The sequence below is a fragment of the Alligator sinensis genome, unplaced genomic scaffold (genome assembly GCF_000455745.1).
Source record: "Alligator sinensis unplaced genomic scaffold, ASM45574v1 scaffold301_2, whole genome shotgun sequence".
In the NCBI taxonomy this organism is placed as follows: Eukaryota; Metazoa; Chordata; order Crocodylia; family Alligatoridae; genus Alligator; species Alligator sinensis.
In genome coordinates, this window is record NW_005841874.1 from 4,273,392 (window position 1) to 4,293,300 (window position 19,909).

The window sequence follows — 19,909 nt, forward strand, 5'->3', positions numbered from 1 at the left end:
ACATACTGCCTGCAGCACACAGGTTGGACCAGCCATATGCACTGAATGCAGCACAAGGACTGGCATGGGGTGCGTGCTGCACCAGCCCAGCCCTCTGTGTTGGCCCTGGCATGGCTTGGACCAGCCCTGCAACCAGAGCACAGGCCGGTGGGGCACAACATACAGTGTGCGCCCTGTTGCCAGCTCCCCATGCCATGTGCAGTGCATGGGTCCAGCCCGTGTATCAGACTAGCTCTACAACTGCTTGCAGTCAGCAGGGTGAGTCTGCAACCCATGGGCAGGATTACGTGGCTCAAAGGGTCAGATCTGGCCCACGGGCCATGTGTTCGACAACACTACCTTAAAATACCTTGTGTTCCAAGATGCACCATGGAACATAACTGCCGTATTTACCAGAATCCAAGACAACCCTGAATTTAAGACAACCCCCTTCCTCCCCCCGCCATGGTGGGGGTGTGGGGTAGGAGGGTGAGGCAGCAGCTATAGCAGGTGCCTCTGTCGCTTTGTACTCATTTCTCCCATGTTACATTGGGGAAAAATACCCTCATTTTAGAATGTAGTAAATACGGTACATAAAAATGGCACCTTCTTCCTGAAGAAAGTTTGTTGTATGCATTCAGTCACATCTGCTGACCTAGGGACCCAAAAGCTGTTTTCTTTTAAAGTCTAGTTAATTCTGTACAGCCAGCACTACTCAGAGAATGTGACCAAGATTTTCTTTCTTCTAAAGCATCAACAGGTTTGATCACAAAATTCAGTTACACTTTGCAGACTCACTAATGGCAATAATTGAGACAGGTCTACTCTGAAGACAACGGATGGACAATAGCTGTTAATTACTGAGGGCTTAGTCTGACCAGTGAAATCTTCGTTACTCAAGAAGCAGCATACGAAGAAAAGAACTTGGCCTCACATTCAGAGATTAGGTTGAATTTGAAGGGTTAGCAAGGAAAAAAAGATATATTTTTCCACCAACAAACAGGGAGCCTTCATTGTCATTTTTACATCATTTTATAGTGAAGTCACACTGGTAACCAGTTTTTATAGACTCCAATCCACAAAAAAATCTAAGTCTGCTGGTAAAGTAACTGAAGTATAAACAGCTGGTATTCAACATGAGAAAGCCTTTTGTAGCTATACAGAAGTGTAGAGGAAGTATTACTCCAGATAGAATGAAATAAAAATGCAAAGCTTTTGAAGTTATAAATTCTAAAACGAAAGTCAATTAAATTAAATTCTCATATGGAGGATTATTAACTTCACATGTAGTTACCCTTAATATATATTTCCTTTTCCTCAGTGTGATAAAACTTTTTTTAAAAATGTAATTTCCTTATACATTTGGCATATGGTATATTTTCTAAATGTCAGCAATATGACTATTTGTACAGTGTAAAAACAAGAGCAGTTTGCTAGCAGCTTTTGGATATTTTCCAAATAATTGCCCAGCTATATTAATTATGGTTCTATTAAAATGTCCATCAGTAAACGGAACAGGAAGCAATTAACAACAGAACTAGAGATGACTGCAGCATGCAAGGTCTCAGTCAATGCAAGTCAGATAAAAGCCTGCAGCATGATTGCTACCTATTTCAATGACTGCATTGTAACTAGTGATATAATTATCTTTATAGCTTTGATAAGTGAAAAAAGCATCTTCAAGTAATCTATTTTAAAGAGTAGTGGCAGCTTTAATAGACTATCATTTTCTACAATTCAGAGTACATGTTTTCACTTCAACAACAACTCATACATTACCTAATCCCACAGATTAAGCCAGTTTCTGGCATTCTGTCACCAACTGATTGTGATAATCACAATCTTGCGTAGTTCAAACAAGATTTTATATTGGTTGGTATAACTAAGCGGACCTATATTTTGCTTTCAGCTGTGAATACTAATTCTGGAGTTACTATACTGAAATTAAATGAGTTATTTCTAATTTACACAATGTTGACAGAGTAAAAATTTGACTCTACAGAACTGAAGCGTACTATTCTTTAATTCTTTAATAAAATCTAAATACTTCTTTAAACAGCTTGAATCTATCATCTAATAAAATGGTTCTTTAGTAGGGTAATAGCCAGATACATTTATTTTCCTTACTGGGGTTGCCAAGCTAAATTTCCTCGGTTTGAAGAAGCCACCAGCAAAGACCATTTTAGCTTGTCAGTATTTCCTTGAGCACAGGCAATGCCAGACAGAAGCATTTCAAAAGCTAACAGTGATCTTAAAAGCTGAAGATGTATCAGTAAGGCTCCTTTAACATCTACAGAGAACCTGTCTTTTGGATTTACCCTTAAAAGAGAAGCTGTTAGTTTTCCCAAGGCAACAGAACTTTTCACCTTTTATCTAATTTACTCAGCAGGGTCACTGAAACTGGACCAGTGTGATAACAGGCAATCCATATTGTGGTTCTTGCATCGTGCTACACTTAGTTTCTTCTATTGGTTGGATGAGGCTGCCCTAGAAGAGACCAACTGAGGCAGCAACATACCTGGCAGGTGAAGGGAAACAGGACTGGGGCAGAAGACCTGGGTGTCACCTTCACAGAGGGCACAAAAATAGCCAATGCCACCGTGGCAGTATAGTCCTGGGCACACAGCTAAGCTCAAGAAAGAGACATGGACATTCTCTTGTAAAATGAGAGCTCAATCAGAAGACAAAAAAGTGTGACCCACCATCAAGCTCACAGTAAGTGTCACCAACCATACGGGTAGGAGACTGGCAGATGTAGGGCACCCTTTATTCCTATTCACATAGTGTTTTCTAGTTTGGAAACCATGCTGTAAGTTACACCTAGTGCAAGACGGAGATGATCTATATAGCAAGGCTGTCCCATTTATTTGGCCTGTGGGCCAGATGGTGGGACAGCAGCTGGTTGCTGTGGCAGTACCTATACAACTCTGGAAGCTAGGCAGTGACCACCGCCACTGCTCATCCCTTTTCACCCTGCTTCCAGTTTGAGTCACCAGTGGCAAATGAAGCCCCTGAATGTGGTGGCAAGCAAGTAGAGGCAAGATTCACCCCCCGGGTTCCAGAACTGTATCAGTGCAGTGGCTCCAGCGACTGCACTGATAAGCCCCACGGGCCACAACTTGACTTCTCGTGGACTGCTACTTGGACAGCCCTTACCTATAGCGCAACTGAAAAGGTTCCCGAGGCCCTGTAGGTGGTTGCAGTCAATCCAGAACTATAAAACTTCTGACACAGCTATAAACACTGTAGTTGGCAGCCAATACCTTCTCCCAGAATAGCTGGATCAGAAGCAGGTGTCTTTACTACAAGCCCTAGTACTGAACTATCAGGGGAAGGAAAAATATAGCCATCCTGCAGTGTCATTAGGACGTTTGGAGAGCTATGTAGTTGAACACATTCGAGGAAGTCTCAAATAAAAAGTGGGCCAGTATGAACAGGCTGGGACAAGGAAGAGGAGCCTGAGATGGTCCAAGAACAATACTTGCTTACCAACCAAAATTAGGTCTCCAGACATTTTGGATTCAGGTTAATCTGTACAGTTTATGCCTAATCTATAGCCAGGTAACTGTATTCAGCTCGCTCAGTGCCAAAACAAGTGGTGGATGACAACGGCCTTAGAACCATGACAAAGTAACCTTCTTTATATAATGCAGAGCGGTAATGAGTACAGTAATGTTCTACAGCAAGATTTTCATTATTCCCCAAAGGGTCTTTTCCTCTACAACATCCACATATAGAAAAAAAGAGAAAAAACCCCAGCAACCCCAAACCCTACAATTCAACTGAATCACTATTATGTGAAAGGAGAAATTATTTTTCAGTAACACATTCCTTTAGGCCTATTAACTATATAATATTTAGTAATATTATATAGTAATAGTAATAACAACCTTGGAGAATACCATAGTTGTCTAAGATAAAATTTTATTACCATCAAAAAAGCTTTTAAAGACAGGCTGTCACAGAGGAAATAAAAGTTAGGAGTTATCTGACAAAATATCTTTTGGGTCTGATTCCAGCCACGCTGAGGCTTTTAATTTAAGGATACGGAGAGTGGTGCAGACACCTAACGTCTTTTAGAGACCAGGTTCTTTGTTTTCAGACTCTGCATTTATAGGACCTCCATTTACATTACTACCTGGTACTTGTCCAAACCAGGATAGCTCAGGTTTATTTAATTTCTGTCCTCTATAACATTCCTTTCCATGTTATCAACTGCTCTCACATCTCTGCCATGCTTCAATAACCCTGCTTTACATGGGCCACAGTGCACGTCCTCTAGTTTTATTTTTATATTTTCACTTCTCTTTCACACAACTCTTCTTTTAATAGGACTTGTTGCAACATTTTTAAAGCTTTCTCTATACTCTGCATATTCTAGATGCACCTTGATTTTAGTCTTGCATCCGTCCCAAGAGCTTTACAGCACTCTCCCCTTTTTTATGTCACACTGGTGGACATTAATTAATTTGATTAAATCACAAACCACTATGTTGTTTGTGAAAAAAGACTGACACTCCAATTGTGGCTTTACTCTGAAAGCTGATTCTGCAAAAAAGCATCATGTGGTTTTACGCAGAAGGATGATTCTATAGAAAGGTACTGTGGTTTTACTCTGAAAAGCGATTCTGTAAGAGGGTGCTATGTTGGTTCCACATATATTATCTCTAATTGGGGGGTGGAAGGAAATCAGTTTCCCACAGTACAAATTATTTGTATTGTGGTGGTATCTTGGAGACCCAGGCAAAGGCATGACCTAACTGTGCTAGGTTCAATACAAGTAGGATACCTAAATATTTGTCAAGCTGGTGGCCCTGCAAACATACTGTGAATCTGAAAGTCAGTAATGTTTATCATATGTGGGCCAGTAATAGGCAAAAAGCAAGCAGTGCTTTTGTTATATGGTTATACAACCCCACTGATACAATTTTTACATACGGCACACTGTACTGCTTCATATGGACAGCAGAATTTGAACCTGCAGTGGGGACACTGCTAGCAGCTCACAAGTCCAGTCTTACATATTTCTATGCTTGTTCTGTATTATAAACCAAGCAGCAAGTGTCTTTGTGGACACATACATAACTGAACACACAAAGGGGAGCAAATCTGTTGAGTTAAAAGTTACTAGTGTCACGTAAAATCCTACGAGTCACAATGCAAGTTTGTAATTTCTAACTTAATCTAATTCAAACAATTTATTACTGGAAATGAACAGCTCATGAGAAATTCAATGATTAGTTACTTAGTCACTCATGAAAAACAAGTTTCAGTATCTTTTTAGAGACAAGCCAGCAGAATCTACTCTTACATTAATAACATTCAGCCAGAGACTGTGGCTATGATGGTGCAAAGTAGTTAGGAACTATTTTTCCATGTAAAATGCAGTAAAGTGTTGTTAGTTACCTAGGATTGGAACAAGGTACCCTCTGAGTATTCACATTGTCACATAATGGTTCACCTCCATGATAGATACCTGTTCGGACATATATCTGAAAAACAACATGTTTGAACATTAGCACCATATTATAACCCATTTGAATAAAATACCTTCTCTGAACAAAAAAGGTGGGGGGTTTTGTGTAAAGAACCATAGTGGTAGCGTTTATTAGAACGACGCAATTTAATAGATCAATTTTAAGAAAAAAAATTCATGAAGGGGTTCAAACATTGCAAAGTCCTTTTCTTGTTTCCTTGCTTCCTCTGCATTAGCATTCCAGAGTGAGTTACTTGAATAATAACATCAAGAAACTACTGAAACGATCCTTAATTCTTGTCCAGTAGCTAGGCTGAGATAGCTTGAGCTGAATGCCATTATTCTCCTAGGGTAGATACCGTGTGTTATAATAATTGATCTTTACACAGATCTGTGGTCTTAATACATCTTTCTTGCCTATGCCCCGGTTTATTTCCAATGAAGCATCAAAAACTGAGGTCCTACAGGTTGCTAAGCATTTGATTCTTGACCTCACAGCATCAAACCCGTAGGCCATAAATTCTCTCAAAAGGAACAATTTGAAGTTTTATAATGATTTAATGAATAATCATGACATTTTCCAGTTTGCATCTAAAATGTTATGTCACTTAGCTGCCTAAGGGTGTGTCTACACGTTCACTAATGTGCTTTTGCTAATGTGCATTAATTTTAGTACCTCATCAGCAAAGTGCATGGTTTTTGTGACTTCAATGTGCATTAAAATAGGCTATCGTGCATTAAAATGCACATGTAGATGCACCCTAAGTGCTGTGTAATCCCTAGCTCTAAGTAGATGGCAGCTGAGGGCAATGAGCACCTTGGAAAAATCAAGTCTCTCATCTGGGTTCTTACGTAAAATTTAAATAAAGGAAAACCAGTTTAGGTATGCTAGGCAGCCAGGTTTGAAAACATGGACCTGATCTAATAAACTGAATTACCCCATGCTTCTCAAGAGAAAAAGGGGACATTGGGAGCAATGTGTGAATGCAACCTTTCAATTTCTGTAAGATACTACTTTTAATCTGTTCATGGGATCTAGAGAGCATTGTGTAGATACATTGAATCTGTAACCAACCAGAGCAAAAAAACAGAATAGAATAGAAACAGTAGCATATAGTTCAGTACATCTTTTGGTAGTTCTCTCTCTCTCTGGGTAAGTCCTGAACCCACCGAAGTAAATAATAAGACTTCCTGTATTTTAGCTTTCAGTGTTTAACAACAGAGATAGGCTGTGTGTAGACAAAATGAGGGGTGTGTGTACAACACTTTAAAGCGGGCGAAATGCCTTTGCACTGCTTTAATGGCGTCGGTGCTTGCGCGCCTCGGCGGTGTATTGCACATTAATTCCAGCTGCTGTAGGAAATTCAGTGGTATAATGCACCTTAAATGACTTGGGGCACAGCTGACTAAAACTCCTGAGGAATTTTAGTTTGCTGCCCCTATAGCCGCAGAGTGAAGCACCAGGCTCCATGCAGCTCCGCAGGAAGCCCTGCAGGCAGCCTGGCAGCAGCCCAGGAAGGCAGGCTCTGCCCAAGAAAAGCAGTGAGCCTGATCTTTCCCCTGCCTGAAGCCTGCCTGCCTGCCTGAGCTGTGCAGGGGCCTGGTGCTTCCCTCTGCAGCTGTGGTGCTCCTTGGGACCACCTGAGCCAGAAGCCTGCAGGGGGTTGCCGCCAGGGGTGGGGGAAGCTGCTGCTGCCACAGAGGGAAGCACCAGCCCCCTCTGCAGCCCAGGGAGTGTCCCACCTGCTGGCAGCTCGCCCTCCCCTCCCTGCCGCTGGAGAAGCAGGTAAGTACAGGGAGTGTGCACAACACGGGGGTTTACTTTGCCCTAAATTGAAGCGGTGGGTTTAAAAACCTACCGCTTCAATTTAGAGCCCCCGTTTCATCTACACACGCCCATAAATGCTTAGCTACACCTGAAAGGAACAAAGTACATCTTGATCATGTTACATTTTTATGACAATTTATCATAATAATTTAATGTTATTTGCTTATATTCACATATGAGCATGACTGTAACAAAGCAGGTTCTTCTGTATTAGGAGTACTTTAGAATAGATCAAAAAACCAGGCCATTTTGTATATAAAAAGATACACTAAAAACTACTTTAAAAATGAGACTCAAAGCACATTTTGAATTCCTGGAAATAGTTGAAGTTTTTAATATAGACTTCCTCTAAATACTCTGTACTTAGACCATTTTAATTTGTCTCACTCCAGAATCCAGAGTGGCCGCTATTCCTATTTCTTTACATTTTTAAAAATAACTTAATTTTTAAAATGATTGTAGTGATGAAGAAAACACTCAACTGGCAAGAGTGCAACAAAAAAAAAGTGTGACTGGTAAAGTAACAAGCTTCATTGCAAATTATGGTTTGATTCTACCATAAGGAGAATCTCTAAAATTCAAAATGTCTCATTTAGATTTCAGGCCTGTTATATAGGGATATCACATGAAGAACAGAAACAGAACAAACATTTACTGGAATAACTCACTTGGAATGCATTTTACTTTGTATAGTGAACAGCATCACAAAGTATTTATGAGTGGACTACTACTTTGCATTTAGCATTCGCCTTACCTTGTCAATGTCTCGTATATTTACATTTACATATGTTGCACAGAGAATTCTTATTCTCAGAGCACTGTTTAAAGACCAAAGGGATTTGGCTGAAGCTTCTCCATTCATATACGGTGTAGCTGTAGAAATGCGCCTGGAATAAGATGGCATTGTAAAGGTATCCAATGGCAGCTGGGTATAAAGGCTTTCTTTGGCCATCAGCATCAGATTGGGCATGCGGCCAAGCATTATACAGCTTCTTATGTACTGCGAAAGTTGAAAAAGAAATTGAAAGTGTCTTACTATTTATTCTTTGTAATCAATACCAAAAAGCATTAAAGGAAAGTGTGTGCAAAAACAAAAGTTAAGAGAAATACGCTTAGAGAGCTCTTGTAAGAGCTGCTATATTGCAAACAAAATGCGACACTACTGTTTTAAACCAGATTGCTGTACAGGACAACACACAAATTTTAAAAAGATGAACAATGTTTACAGCAGCAGAAAGTTATACTACTAGCTGGAAGTAAAGTGTATACTTTAGTCCTGTATATGAATGTGGCCGGTTTTGGTGACAGTCTTAAAGGAGCAGCCTCAATCAGCACCTCTACTGAATAACATTGGTTGCTGCTTGAGACAGAGCTGCTCACCTACTTTCTTACCAAATGGGTCCCCCATCAAAGTGGTAACTGTTACTTAAGAAAACTACCAGCAGCAAGGGAAAAAAGAATATAAACCAAGGGACTTTTAAAACAAAAGTAAGGATGATCTGACATAATTTCAGAGTTGAGAGTTATGATTGCAGGGTACTATCATTTTATTTCAGTCAGAACTATGAAAACAGGTGTTATAGAGCCTATTTATAAAGAAATCACGCAGTGGCTATTGTGTGTCATTTGGATTACAGCTCTTCTAGGTTATATCAGCCCCAGACAAGTAAGGTAATTCACTGCTGCTGTCAGAAATTAAGGTGAGACTTCAACAACAGTAAAATGGATGAATGCTAAAGGGCTTCTGGAAATAAATTCCCACCAGCTTCACTGAGATGAAAGTTAGGCCAGTACTGAAAACTAGTCATATTTGTTGCATTTTTATTGGGGCTGTCAAACAATTAAAAAAAAAATCTGATCATGATTAAAAAAAACGTAGTTGCAATTAATTGCCGTTTCAATTGCACAGCTAAATACTCAATTATGCACAAAAAAACCCTCAAAATTATGCAAGGACTTTGCATGGTTGGGGGTTGGAATTGGGCTGTGTGTGTGCGGGGGGGATTTGGAGCCCAGGGAGGGGGGTCCCCACATGCTGACAGGATGTGGGGTACTGTGGGTCAGGAGTGAAGGGCAGCAGCAGGGCTGTGAGGGCTGTGGTTTGGGAGTGAGGGAAGACAGAGAGACAGACACACAGCGCCCAGCAGGTAAGTCTGTGGAGGGGATGAGAGGAAAGGGGGAAGAGGGAAGGCGTCTTGTGGGGCAGATCGAGCCCCCTACAGTGAGGAAGGGAGTGGGGCAGGGACAGAGGCTGGGTGAATGGAGCCCGGAGGCTGGGGTGGGTTGTGGAACAGAGGCATGGACAGCTCATCGGGGGCAGGGCACGTGCCCCCCGTATCTGTGTGCGGGGCAGAGGCAGGCTGCCTGCTGTGAGCTGGGGATCTGCAGCCGATGCCCCAAGAGCCGTGCACTGCCCTTGCCACACATACCCTGCCTGCCTGGCAGCGGAAAACACAACATGGCATTGCGTGGCTCCTGGGGCAAAGGCAGCACAGCACAAAACCCCAGTCTACAGCAGGCAGCCCACCTCCACCTTGCACACAAATCCAGGGGTGCACGCAGCAGCAGGGAGCCACACTCCCAGCGCTCCTGGACGAGCTGCCTGCAGCTCCATCCCATGACCTGCCCTGGTCCCAGGTCCCATTCACCAAGCCCCTGCCCCACTCCTTCCCTTACTGTGGGGGCCCTGATCTGCCCCTCCCCCTCCACAGACTTACCTGCAGGGCGCTGAGTTCCTGGCCACGTGCAGGCTGCGGCTGCTCATGTGTGCGCATGCATGTGTCTGTGTGCGTGTGCCCCCTCCCCTGCTGCAGCCGCCAGGAGCCCTCGCTGGGCAGTCTGGAGACGGCGAAGCAGAGCCCCAGCACAGGCTCCAAAACCACATGTGCGATTAATGCATTAAAAAATTAACGCAAGAACCAATTAACATGTTAATTGCATGCATTAACTGTGATTAACTGACAGCCCTAATTTTTATTTATATAGCAGTTATTCAGTCACCAGCACAAGAATTAGCCAATGTGCTTAATTATGAATTTTCACTTTCTGTCTCCTGGATTAGTTTAAGGTGTCAGTCATAAATTGTGAATGCATGAGTCTCTTCCTTCCTCACAATTTTAATTCTCCTAGCATACTTTGAAATAATTCTATTAACATTACTCACCTTATACTGGCTCAGAGGATATTTTTCTAGCAAGTATTCATCACAGCCGCACACTTTTAAAATATACTTGCCCTGGTACTCTAAGACGCAGAGTTTTAGTTGTTCAGATGACAGCAACATACTTCGTGTTTTTTTCCTGATTGCTTCAGCAATAACTTGCTCAGGAACACAGTCATGGTTGATTTTTAAGGTGTATTTCTGCTTATCATTGTTGGGAGAGACTATAACCCATATCACCACTATAATTTGCCCTGAAATAATGCAAAATAATATCAGGTTCTATCACTGCCAATACATTGTTTTTTTAAAGAAACTGGTTAGTCTAAGGGACTGGCTAGCAATTTTCCGCAAAGAAAGAACATGCAGGCAAAACACACGGCCTGACCTTGCAAAGTACTGAGAACTTCTGCAAAGTATCAGTTGCACTTTCTTTTACAATTACTTTTGAATATACTGTTCAAATTAACTTTTATACCTTTGGAGTCGGAAAACCCTTTTCCAGTTAACTAGTACCATTTGAAGAGCCAATCACTTTCACTGAAATTATGACTCTTCTGTAACTAATAAGTACAAAAAAGCCAGGGCAGAGTAACACCTGATAGACTAATTCAGAAAGCATGAGCTTTCATAAGCAACACTTTACAGATGCTAGCCACACTGCCTTGCCCTCTGCCTGACTTAAGGCTAACAAGGCTAACTACCTCTCTCTATAGAACTAAAAGATAGATAATGTACCCAGGAATACTTCATTCTAGATTTTCTGAATATTAGACATTTTTTGAACAAAGACAAAAATAAGAAGTTAGCAAATTAGTACTTGTCACATAACTGCTGATTCAACTGCACAAAACAGTACAATATAACCGGATAAACTTAAGCTTTTAAATTGCTAGAATATAGACAAATTGAATTATATACTTAATTAAATGTAATATTTCTTTTGAATTCATTTGCTACTTTGCAGGCTATCCTGATTAAAGAGAAAGCGTGAACTCAGACTGTAAAATACTGCTACAACACATAACCCTTCTAGATTAAAATACTGATTTAATCTTTCTAATTAGCATTTGTTCGCACTGATCTGTTTCACAGTATAAAGCCTGTCAATTGCCATAACAAATAGTGCTTTTACCTTTGTCTAGCTTATTGTATATGTGTTTGGGCAGTTCAGGTGACGATTCTACATTTGGAGGATAGACATACAAAGCCCTACTGTGAGGCGCATTGGCATCTCGAAGATCCACTGCTTCTTTACAGACATTAAGAATGTTTCTTCTGAAGTCTTGCACCTCTGGATCCTTAACCATATCAAATTCACAGACAGGCATGCCAATGGCAAATCCTGAAACATTGAAAACACAGTTAAAAACTGTCAGATTTAATGAGTATCATTTTTTTTTAGAAATATCAAATTCTCTCTCTATTGCTGACAGTGTGTCAGAGTACTGATTTAATCAACTTTGAAGTGTGAAAAGATATTTCAGATTGAATTTATATTAGCCACTGGCCCTTCACTCCTGCATGTATGCCATTTCACTCCCTTTCTGAAATTAATCTTAGTTAACGTGGCATCTTCAGTATCAGTGAAAGGGTGAAAAAAAGGAGCACATGTTCTGAAAGAACTTGTGGAGTCTCTGGATCAATGCTCATTGCAGCTAACATCCCAAAGGAAAAGAATTGATGAGACTACCTTTGAAGCCTGTAAATGAAGTTTTTTAAACCTGCAAGAGGAGCAGCTATACAAAACTTCTTCAAGGCCTCATCAGTCTCTCCTAATAGTATGAAAACTTTCAATATTTTTCTTTGATGGCTGTGGGATGTAACATTTAAATGGACTTTGCCTTAGAAATAAAAAAAACTTTGCTTTTTGGTGAAGATTCATGCAGCAAAGGCCTATTCCTCCAGTTTCTGAACAACTGCCATCCCATTTACTTCAACCTCTAAAACGTGTGCAAGATGGAGTCCTTATATTGTGTTGACAAGCGATTAACAACCTATCCAGGACAACAGCTATATTTTTACTTAGCTTGTGAAAAGTTTTCACTGTTCATAGTTAATTGTGATTTGCATTTAGGAGCATTCTGAAGCAAACTAACAAGCCCTTAAATTACTGTAATATGATGCGGCTGCTAACGATTTTGAAGTCAGATCATAACACTTATGCTTCAGAATGGATTTTTATCCCAATGTCAATGTCAGATCATCAGTCAAGTTCCAAGCTCAAGAAATAGCAAAGTATTTTGACCACTGTGTGTAAAAAAACTCATTGCATGATTAAGACCTCCGCTTCCCAAGATATAATTAGATTCTTTTTTTCCATGATAGTTTGCAACAGGACAAGACTAAAGCATACAAACTGATTTGCTGTAGTGTTTGTATCAAGCAGTTTTCTTTTTTCAAATCAAACACACAGAAGGAAAAGTCACATAAAAGAAAAGGAGGGTTGAGCCAGCTAGTTAGTATTGTATAGTGTAGACACGCAGGAGATATAACTGCAAACGCCCGTGTACATAAACTGCCTTATCAAAGAGCACACTTCTATCCAGGTTTTTAAAAACTTTTACCGGACAAGAAGCAGAAATGGAAGAAATGCTTGTGATGCCACACGCCTGCAAGAAAGGTTATACTGTATTTAAAATTATGAAAAGCTCAACTTGCTGTTATACGCTGGGGGGAAGGGGAGGAGGGAGAGCCAAGTTTCTAGAATCCCATGTGTTTGTGGTACCTTCTCATCCTTTCTAACTATTGCTTTTCCTCTCCTTTCCCCTCCCCCTTTCCTTCCTTTTGTCATGGTTAGTCTTTTCCTGTGGTATTTGCAGCCTGTTTCTCCTTCTTTTTCTTTTTGTCCCTTCCCCACCATTCAGTGCCCGTCTCTTTCCTTTAGTAGGAATTGTTTTTGATGCTCAGTTTGTTTTCCTATAATCTCCATCATCTAATCTCTATGAACTCTTCCTTTTTCAGCAAAGGGGAGTAATTTAAAAGCAAAACAATCAAAGTTTTCTAGATCAACTGCTTGCAGCCTCCTGGCTGTCTGCCATAGCCAACCCAGGCTCTGAGCAGGTCCCTGCCGCCTGCCACAGAGCCTGGGCTGCTCGCACCAGGAAGCAGGGAGGCTGCAAGCAGCTGCACTGGGGTCCATGCCGAGGTGGACAGTGGGGAAGAGGCTGTGGCTGCAACTGCCACAAGGATCAGGCCCCCTTGCAGCTCCCCTACCATCTGTCCCAAGGTGCGTGCATGCCAAGCAAAATGCCTTTGCGTGCCATACTCTAGCACATGTACAGAGGGAGTTGCCTATCCCTTATCCAAGATTTGATCTAAAAAAAATCCTCTCTAACATGCAAGATTACATTAAAATAACCACAGTTAGTTGCATCTCACGTTACTGGCACATGTGGACAGAGCCTGGAAAAAATTATCACTACTTTTTCTCCCCAGAGTCACATTTGGAAAAAGAAGAGTTTTAAGATTTCAACCAGGGTGCTGTCCACAGATCTGCTCAGGTTCTTGATCTTTTGTAATATAACGTAACAGGCATTACAATGGTGACTCCCCAAACCCACTATATGACATGCTCCTCCTAGGGGTGCGCTGATAAGAGATTTTGGGGGCTGATACCGATAGCCATTTTTTAAGGAGGTATACCAGCTGATACCGATTCAATTTCTGATCCAGCTGCGTGCAGCTGGTAAGTCTGTTGTGATGAAAGAGGAGGGGGAGGGAAGGGGAATGGGGGGCAGATCAACACCCCCCACGGTGAGGGAATGGGGCAGGGGCTGGAGTACGTGCTGCCTAGCCGGGGCAGGGCAGGCATGGGACACAGCCACGGCTCGTCTGGGGGGCGGTATTTAATCGGCCAAATTATTGGCCACATCAGGCCGATTTCTGATACAGTCAATATTCTTTATATTGGTGCTGATCTGATATCAGACCTATTTATTGGCGCACCTCTAGCTCCTCCCTCTGTCATAGTTGGAGTCTTTCTGCTACTGCAAAAAAAATGGCCTAATCTCCCTTCCTCACACCCTGCTTCCATTTTAGGTCCTTCCCCCTAGTGAATAGCTCCAGTGCTCACTTCTGCTGTTGTTCGTGCATCTTTCAGGCTGGACACAAAAAATCTACCAAATTCTGAGCTATTTCACTGCTATTTATGAGGTCCCCCATTATGCTGCTATAGTTTGGGAAAACTATAAGTAGTTCTGTAACTATTCCAGAATAGTTGAACTGGTAGGGTCCCAGTACAAATTCAATCACACTGGTTGGTTCTTTGATCACTTGTTTTAGCCTATTTTTCATGTGCTCATCCTTGGGGTTGAGTATAAGGCTGTCACTTGCTCATACTTGACACCACTGGTAGAACACCGTGGGACGCAGGTCAGCAAGCTACGGCCTGTGGAGCTGCGGCTTTGGTGGCATTCTGCAAAAAGGGGATGGTGCCTGCAAAGCACCACAGCTGGACACCCAGGGCTTTTCTTCCTCCCCTGCTCTGCTGCTGGGTGCAAGGGAAAACAGTGGAAGTGGCTGGGTCCTGGTACTCACTTGCCTCAGACTTGAGCTGAGTCTCTCTGCTCCCCCGACCCTCAGAAAACATTACAGACCCTGCCCTTGAAAGCAGCCAGTAGGAATCAGTAGCATATTCAAAACTACCCAAATCCTTATTTACATGTAAAATGCTGTCATACTTTTAAACTACAGTAGTAAACCTAACTAGAATGCAGCTCCTGTGTAGAAGTGCTCATCCTGATATAGCTGCTTCCACACTAGGAGTTGTGCTACCAACTAGGAGAATTATTTGGGTCGGATGAAAAAAATAAAATAAGCCTATACCTATATTGATACAGATAGCTATAAAACCCCCAACTAAACTATCTGTACAGAAATTGCTTGTAGATCTCATCCAAGAGAGACGTTACATGCATCTCCTTACGGATTTAGGAATATACCCATTCTCACTTGCTTCATGATTTGTAAGGTTATTTTCAAGTCGCAATGGGTAGATACTTTTTCTTTTACAGTTGGCTTTGGATTTGCAGAAAGCCGACTCATCATGACATTTTCATACTCACCACGAGCAAGTGAATTTTTCAAGCCCCTTTCCCACCCACAGCAGGTTACATGGCTTTTCACTTACGCTGGAAGTTTTAGAAAGACACGGAAATTGTATAAAGGAACAAATACACTGGTGCTCCTTACCCTGATATGTCCCATTGCCAAAGCAATCCAGAACTTAAGCAACAGTGAAATATAATAAAGATATCGGGATTCAACGACAGTGGAAGCTACACTAGTGTTAACATCTCCATATTTTAGGTGGATAACACAAAAGGTGGTGCTGGCTTTACTACAATAGCTGTTCACATATCGCAACCTCTGAGGTCCTTCAAGACAGTTCCAAACTTCGCAATACAATAGAAAATGACAACTGACAGTTAACTGCACACCCATTTCAACTCCTTTCCCAGTATTTTGAAGAAAACTGATTTAATGCTTGAACACAGGTCATCTTACCAATTTCTCGATTCAGAATCTTTTCTTCTCTGTTGCCTACTGGTTCAATGACTTTTAGAAAAGGCTGAAAAAGCCGCAGGTCACAAAGTCGCCGTGTCTCATCAAAAAATTCTTCCCTTTCTGCTTCTTGTGTAACACTTACAAAAATGTAAGAAGACTCATCTTGGAGGAGCTGGTAAAGAGGGTATTTTCTTGCTTCTTTAAAGAGCTCGTGCTTAATAGTGAGTAGTGTGGCCTCACGGAGGCATTCTAGAGTCACTATCATTCCATTAGGTAGAAGACACTCTACGAGGATTCTCGGTGGCATCAAGTGGATGCCCCATAGTTCACCAGACGATGGTCTTGGAGGCATTTTCTTAATCTTTTGATTACCTTACAATGGGAACTGATTTAAAAACGGATTCCTATAGACGAGACCTAAATAAAAGTAAAAACGTATTAGAAAGAATAATGTAAACACAACATATCAGAATCACTAGAGCAATTTTATCTACAACTCGTGTGTAAATCTGAATGATACACATCTGAAGACAAATAAGAAAATACCGAATAAGCCCAACTTTTTGCAGTTTACAAAAACAAACAAACAAAAAACAGGCCGCCAAACCTGACGTTAAAACGACCCCATGGATTTACTTTAGTAGTTTAACTAGAATTAAACAAGCCCCTCAAATGGAGCAATTAGCAGCAACAGAAAAAAAGTACTGTTATTTGTTTTCAGCAAAAATAAAGCACCAGGACTGAGAGCCCCATCTTGATCCTGGCGGCCTGTGTGAGCCCAGGGTTTTCACGCATCCCCAAGCCTTGGGGATCATAGCTGCCATGATCCGCCAGGCCTGGGAGTTTCACGCTGGGCACAGTGCACCCCTGTGGCTGGGAGCTGTCAGCTGATAGGGCTCCCCAGCTGCAGGGGAGATCCTGCTACACTTGCAAACTAAAACTTGATAGTAATCAGCTATGAAGTTAGTACCTATTTTTGAGGTCTAACTTTATAGTTGGTTGGAGCTTTTTATTGTGTGATAGCTACTGTGCATATATAACTCGTCTTAAAGGTAATTGTGCAATTAACCAATTAATTGCCCAAACACCTGTTACGTGTAGCTTGATCGTTTTACCAAACACCTAAAAGATACTGTTGTTTTCTGCTAGAAAAAGACCAACCTGAAGGACAGGGAGCCTCAATGGCCATGTGTATCGTATAACTGAGATCACACTTCTCTTCTGTCAAACGTTCTGAAAGTAGTGGGCAAGGATGCCAATCACCTTCCTAGCTTTGCTTTGAGTCAGTTCTTTACTATCAGGCATTTACTCTATTCTAATTTCCTTTGATGGAGCAGAGATTGTTCAGGCTTCCTTCTTTCTGGCAGTTCTGATGGTGTGAAGAAGTCCCTGCTGTGCTCAGCAGTCTAGCTGCTTGCAGAAAGAGCATTTCCATTAGTCTGCCCTAGCTATCAAATAGGTATATAACTCATAAGCCATTTACACCAAAGCATTTTCTCTCTTTAAACAGCATGTGATGCATGTGCTGGAGTTGTATGCATATTCATTCCATGTGCACGTTAATTCTGCTTGCACATGTAAGCACACCTCCAGGGTCTGGATTTGGAGAGCAAACATATAAACAGAAACTGTCTGACTGTATAATCGGCAGCTTGTGTCTTTGTTTCAAATATTTTCAAAACCGGAAGGTTGCTGGGAATAAAGAGAATCAGTTCTGCTCTTAAATAGCTCAAGGAACACAACTAGAACAAATTATTTTGGAATGGATGTTACACAGGCCCAATTAAGGGTACATGTGAGCACTTCCAAATAAGACTTACAGTCCTCCAGAGTTTAGAGTACTAAAGGAAGCCAACAAGTACAAACACCAAGGCCCCTCACTGTCCTCTCTTGGGCGGATTAGCTTTCCCAATTTACCATGTAAAGGCATTCTCCATTCATAATTGCTCATTTGTCATTGCTAATTTGTGACTATGTTTTTAAACTGAATGCAAGAATCAAATGTGAAAATATAGCATATTTAGCTTCCTTCTTCCTTCCTCAGTATATGCAATTATACATGATACACAAACATGCTTCCACCTTGTTTACATTTACATATATACATGTTTCCAGTACTAACAGTGATAATGCCTTCAGTATAATTTTCATCTAATCAGTCATTTGTATCATCCGTTTTTCCTTAGTTTGTGCAGTTCCAATACAGCAACTGCACAAACTAAGAGCAAAGCAGTTTAGCTTTTGTCATAAGACTCAACCATTTGTTCTGGATAGATATGGCAGTCTTGTTTCCTCCAAACACTGCAATTAAGGTATCGTTAAGGTAGTCTGGCTATCTTAACTGCAAAATTTTCATTCCATCAACGGTTTGTCATAAATTGTTATATGCCGTTGGCCAAGTCTCTTGGGCTTATTTTTGTCAGGCACCGATACAGATCAACACTGACTGGAGACCTTCCAGTAGCTTACTGTTATTCCTCCTCAAGCACCCCCCTCCAAAAAACTAAGTTTCTGAGTAAGTGCCCAGGGTCTTGCAGGCTTGTACAGTCCATGTCACAGCCTGTGATCCTGCATCTTCATCTTACCTCTTCTAGCTGGATCAGCGGTTTTCAACCTTTTGGGACTTGAGGCACAAATCTGTAACTTTTGTGAACTGAGTGGCACCCAACATAAAAAAACTAATCTATATTTTACAGTGCTTACTTCCATACAGAGGGACCAGGCAATGGAGGTGGTGCATTGGCTAAGCAGGAACAAAGCTGAGCTTTCACTTATTTCCTGGCACCTTGAGGCACCCAAAGGATCTTGTGGCACCCCAGGGCACCAGAACATCCTGGCTGAGAATCACTGAGCTAGATTAAAGCTAGCCTGGGTAGGCATGCTCAGGCTATCATCCCACCCTGAACTGCAGTGTAGGTATGCACATATGCACAGAAGTGGGAGAGTAGTTTCAAAATACTCACTGATCTACAAGTCAACATTTTTTCAACAACTATTTTAAATAGATTTTTCTGTATTCAAACACTGCAATTCTATCGGTTCCTGGCAATTATATAATTTTGGGGTGGTTAAGCCCTGAATGTCTTTCCTCTGCTCATGTGCACCAACTATTCATCCTCAGCTCCAGCCTTGACTGCTGCTTTATTTTCTAGGCAGCCTTGTTGCCCAGCCTGCACTTCCAGCTTCCTACCCCCTCCTTAGCTACAGCTTCCTGACCACACATCCACCCACACAGATCTACCGAGCAGCAACGGGAGCATAAACTGTAATCCAAACAGTTCTCCTTTGGGAGGAAAGCAGCAGAGCAAGAGACAGCTGCAAGCAGGTCCCAGCATGGAAGGGAGACAAAAACAAAAATGCCAAGTGCCTAGCCACAGGAAAACACTGAATTCAATGGCTGCACAGAGCCCTCAGGTCCCCAAGTGAGATGAGCAGGGCAGTTCTCCTATCTAAGCCATTGTTTAAGGACCTTTTATTAAACCTGGATGCAACCGACTGCACAAAGAGGGAACCACCCTGGCAACTGCAAGGACTAGAAAATTAATTTTAAAAATAAAGCTAAGCTTCTAGAGTGCAATTTGATAGAATCACAGGACACCTGGGGCCATGGCCACAACGTCACTGATAATCAGCCAAAAACTTGAGAGAGCCTGCACTAAGCTTCTTAGCTGCCAAACAGCAAGGGAGGACTAGGGTATCCCATTTTTTGCATTTTTAGCACATCAATCTTTCTTCTTTCATTCATTATTATTCAGGGTCCAATTCTTAAATTTGAACCTGGGCAGGCTGAGGTGGCTGCCTGGTTTCTGAACAGAAGCTGCAGGGCGGGTGAGAGGGAGGAGGAAATCATAGAATCGTAGAAGTCGGGTTGGAAGGGACCTTGCAGATCTTCAGGTCCAACCCCCTGCCTGGGCAGGAAGAAAACTGGGCTCAAATGACCCCAGCCAGGTAGGTATCA

General features: G+C 41.7%; 1 protein-coding gene across 2 annotated transcripts in view; it reads right to left on the reverse strand.

Annotated features, from left to right (window-relative positions):
* Positions 1-19,909, reverse strand: part of PIK3CA (phosphatidylinositol-4,5-bisphosphate 3-kinase catalytic subunit alpha) — a 63,585-nt gene that overhangs the window by 28,866 nt on the left and 14,810 nt on the right. For both annotated transcript variants that reach the window (XM_025195994.1, XM_025195995.1), the window contains 5 exons: positions 15,952-16,368; positions 11,579-11,788; positions 10,447-10,697; positions 8,038-8,283; positions 5,386-5,471 (listed from right to left, as the gene is read on the reverse strand). In XM_025195994.1, coding sequence (XP_025051779.1) covers positions 5,386-5,471; positions 8,038-8,283; positions 10,447-10,697; positions 11,579-11,788; positions 15,952-16,303 — 1,145 coding nt within the window. In that variant the 5' untranslated portion in view covers positions 16,304-16,368. The remainder of the gene's footprint in view (positions 1-5,385; positions 5,472-8,037; positions 8,284-10,446; positions 10,698-11,578; positions 11,789-15,951; positions 16,369-19,909) is intronic.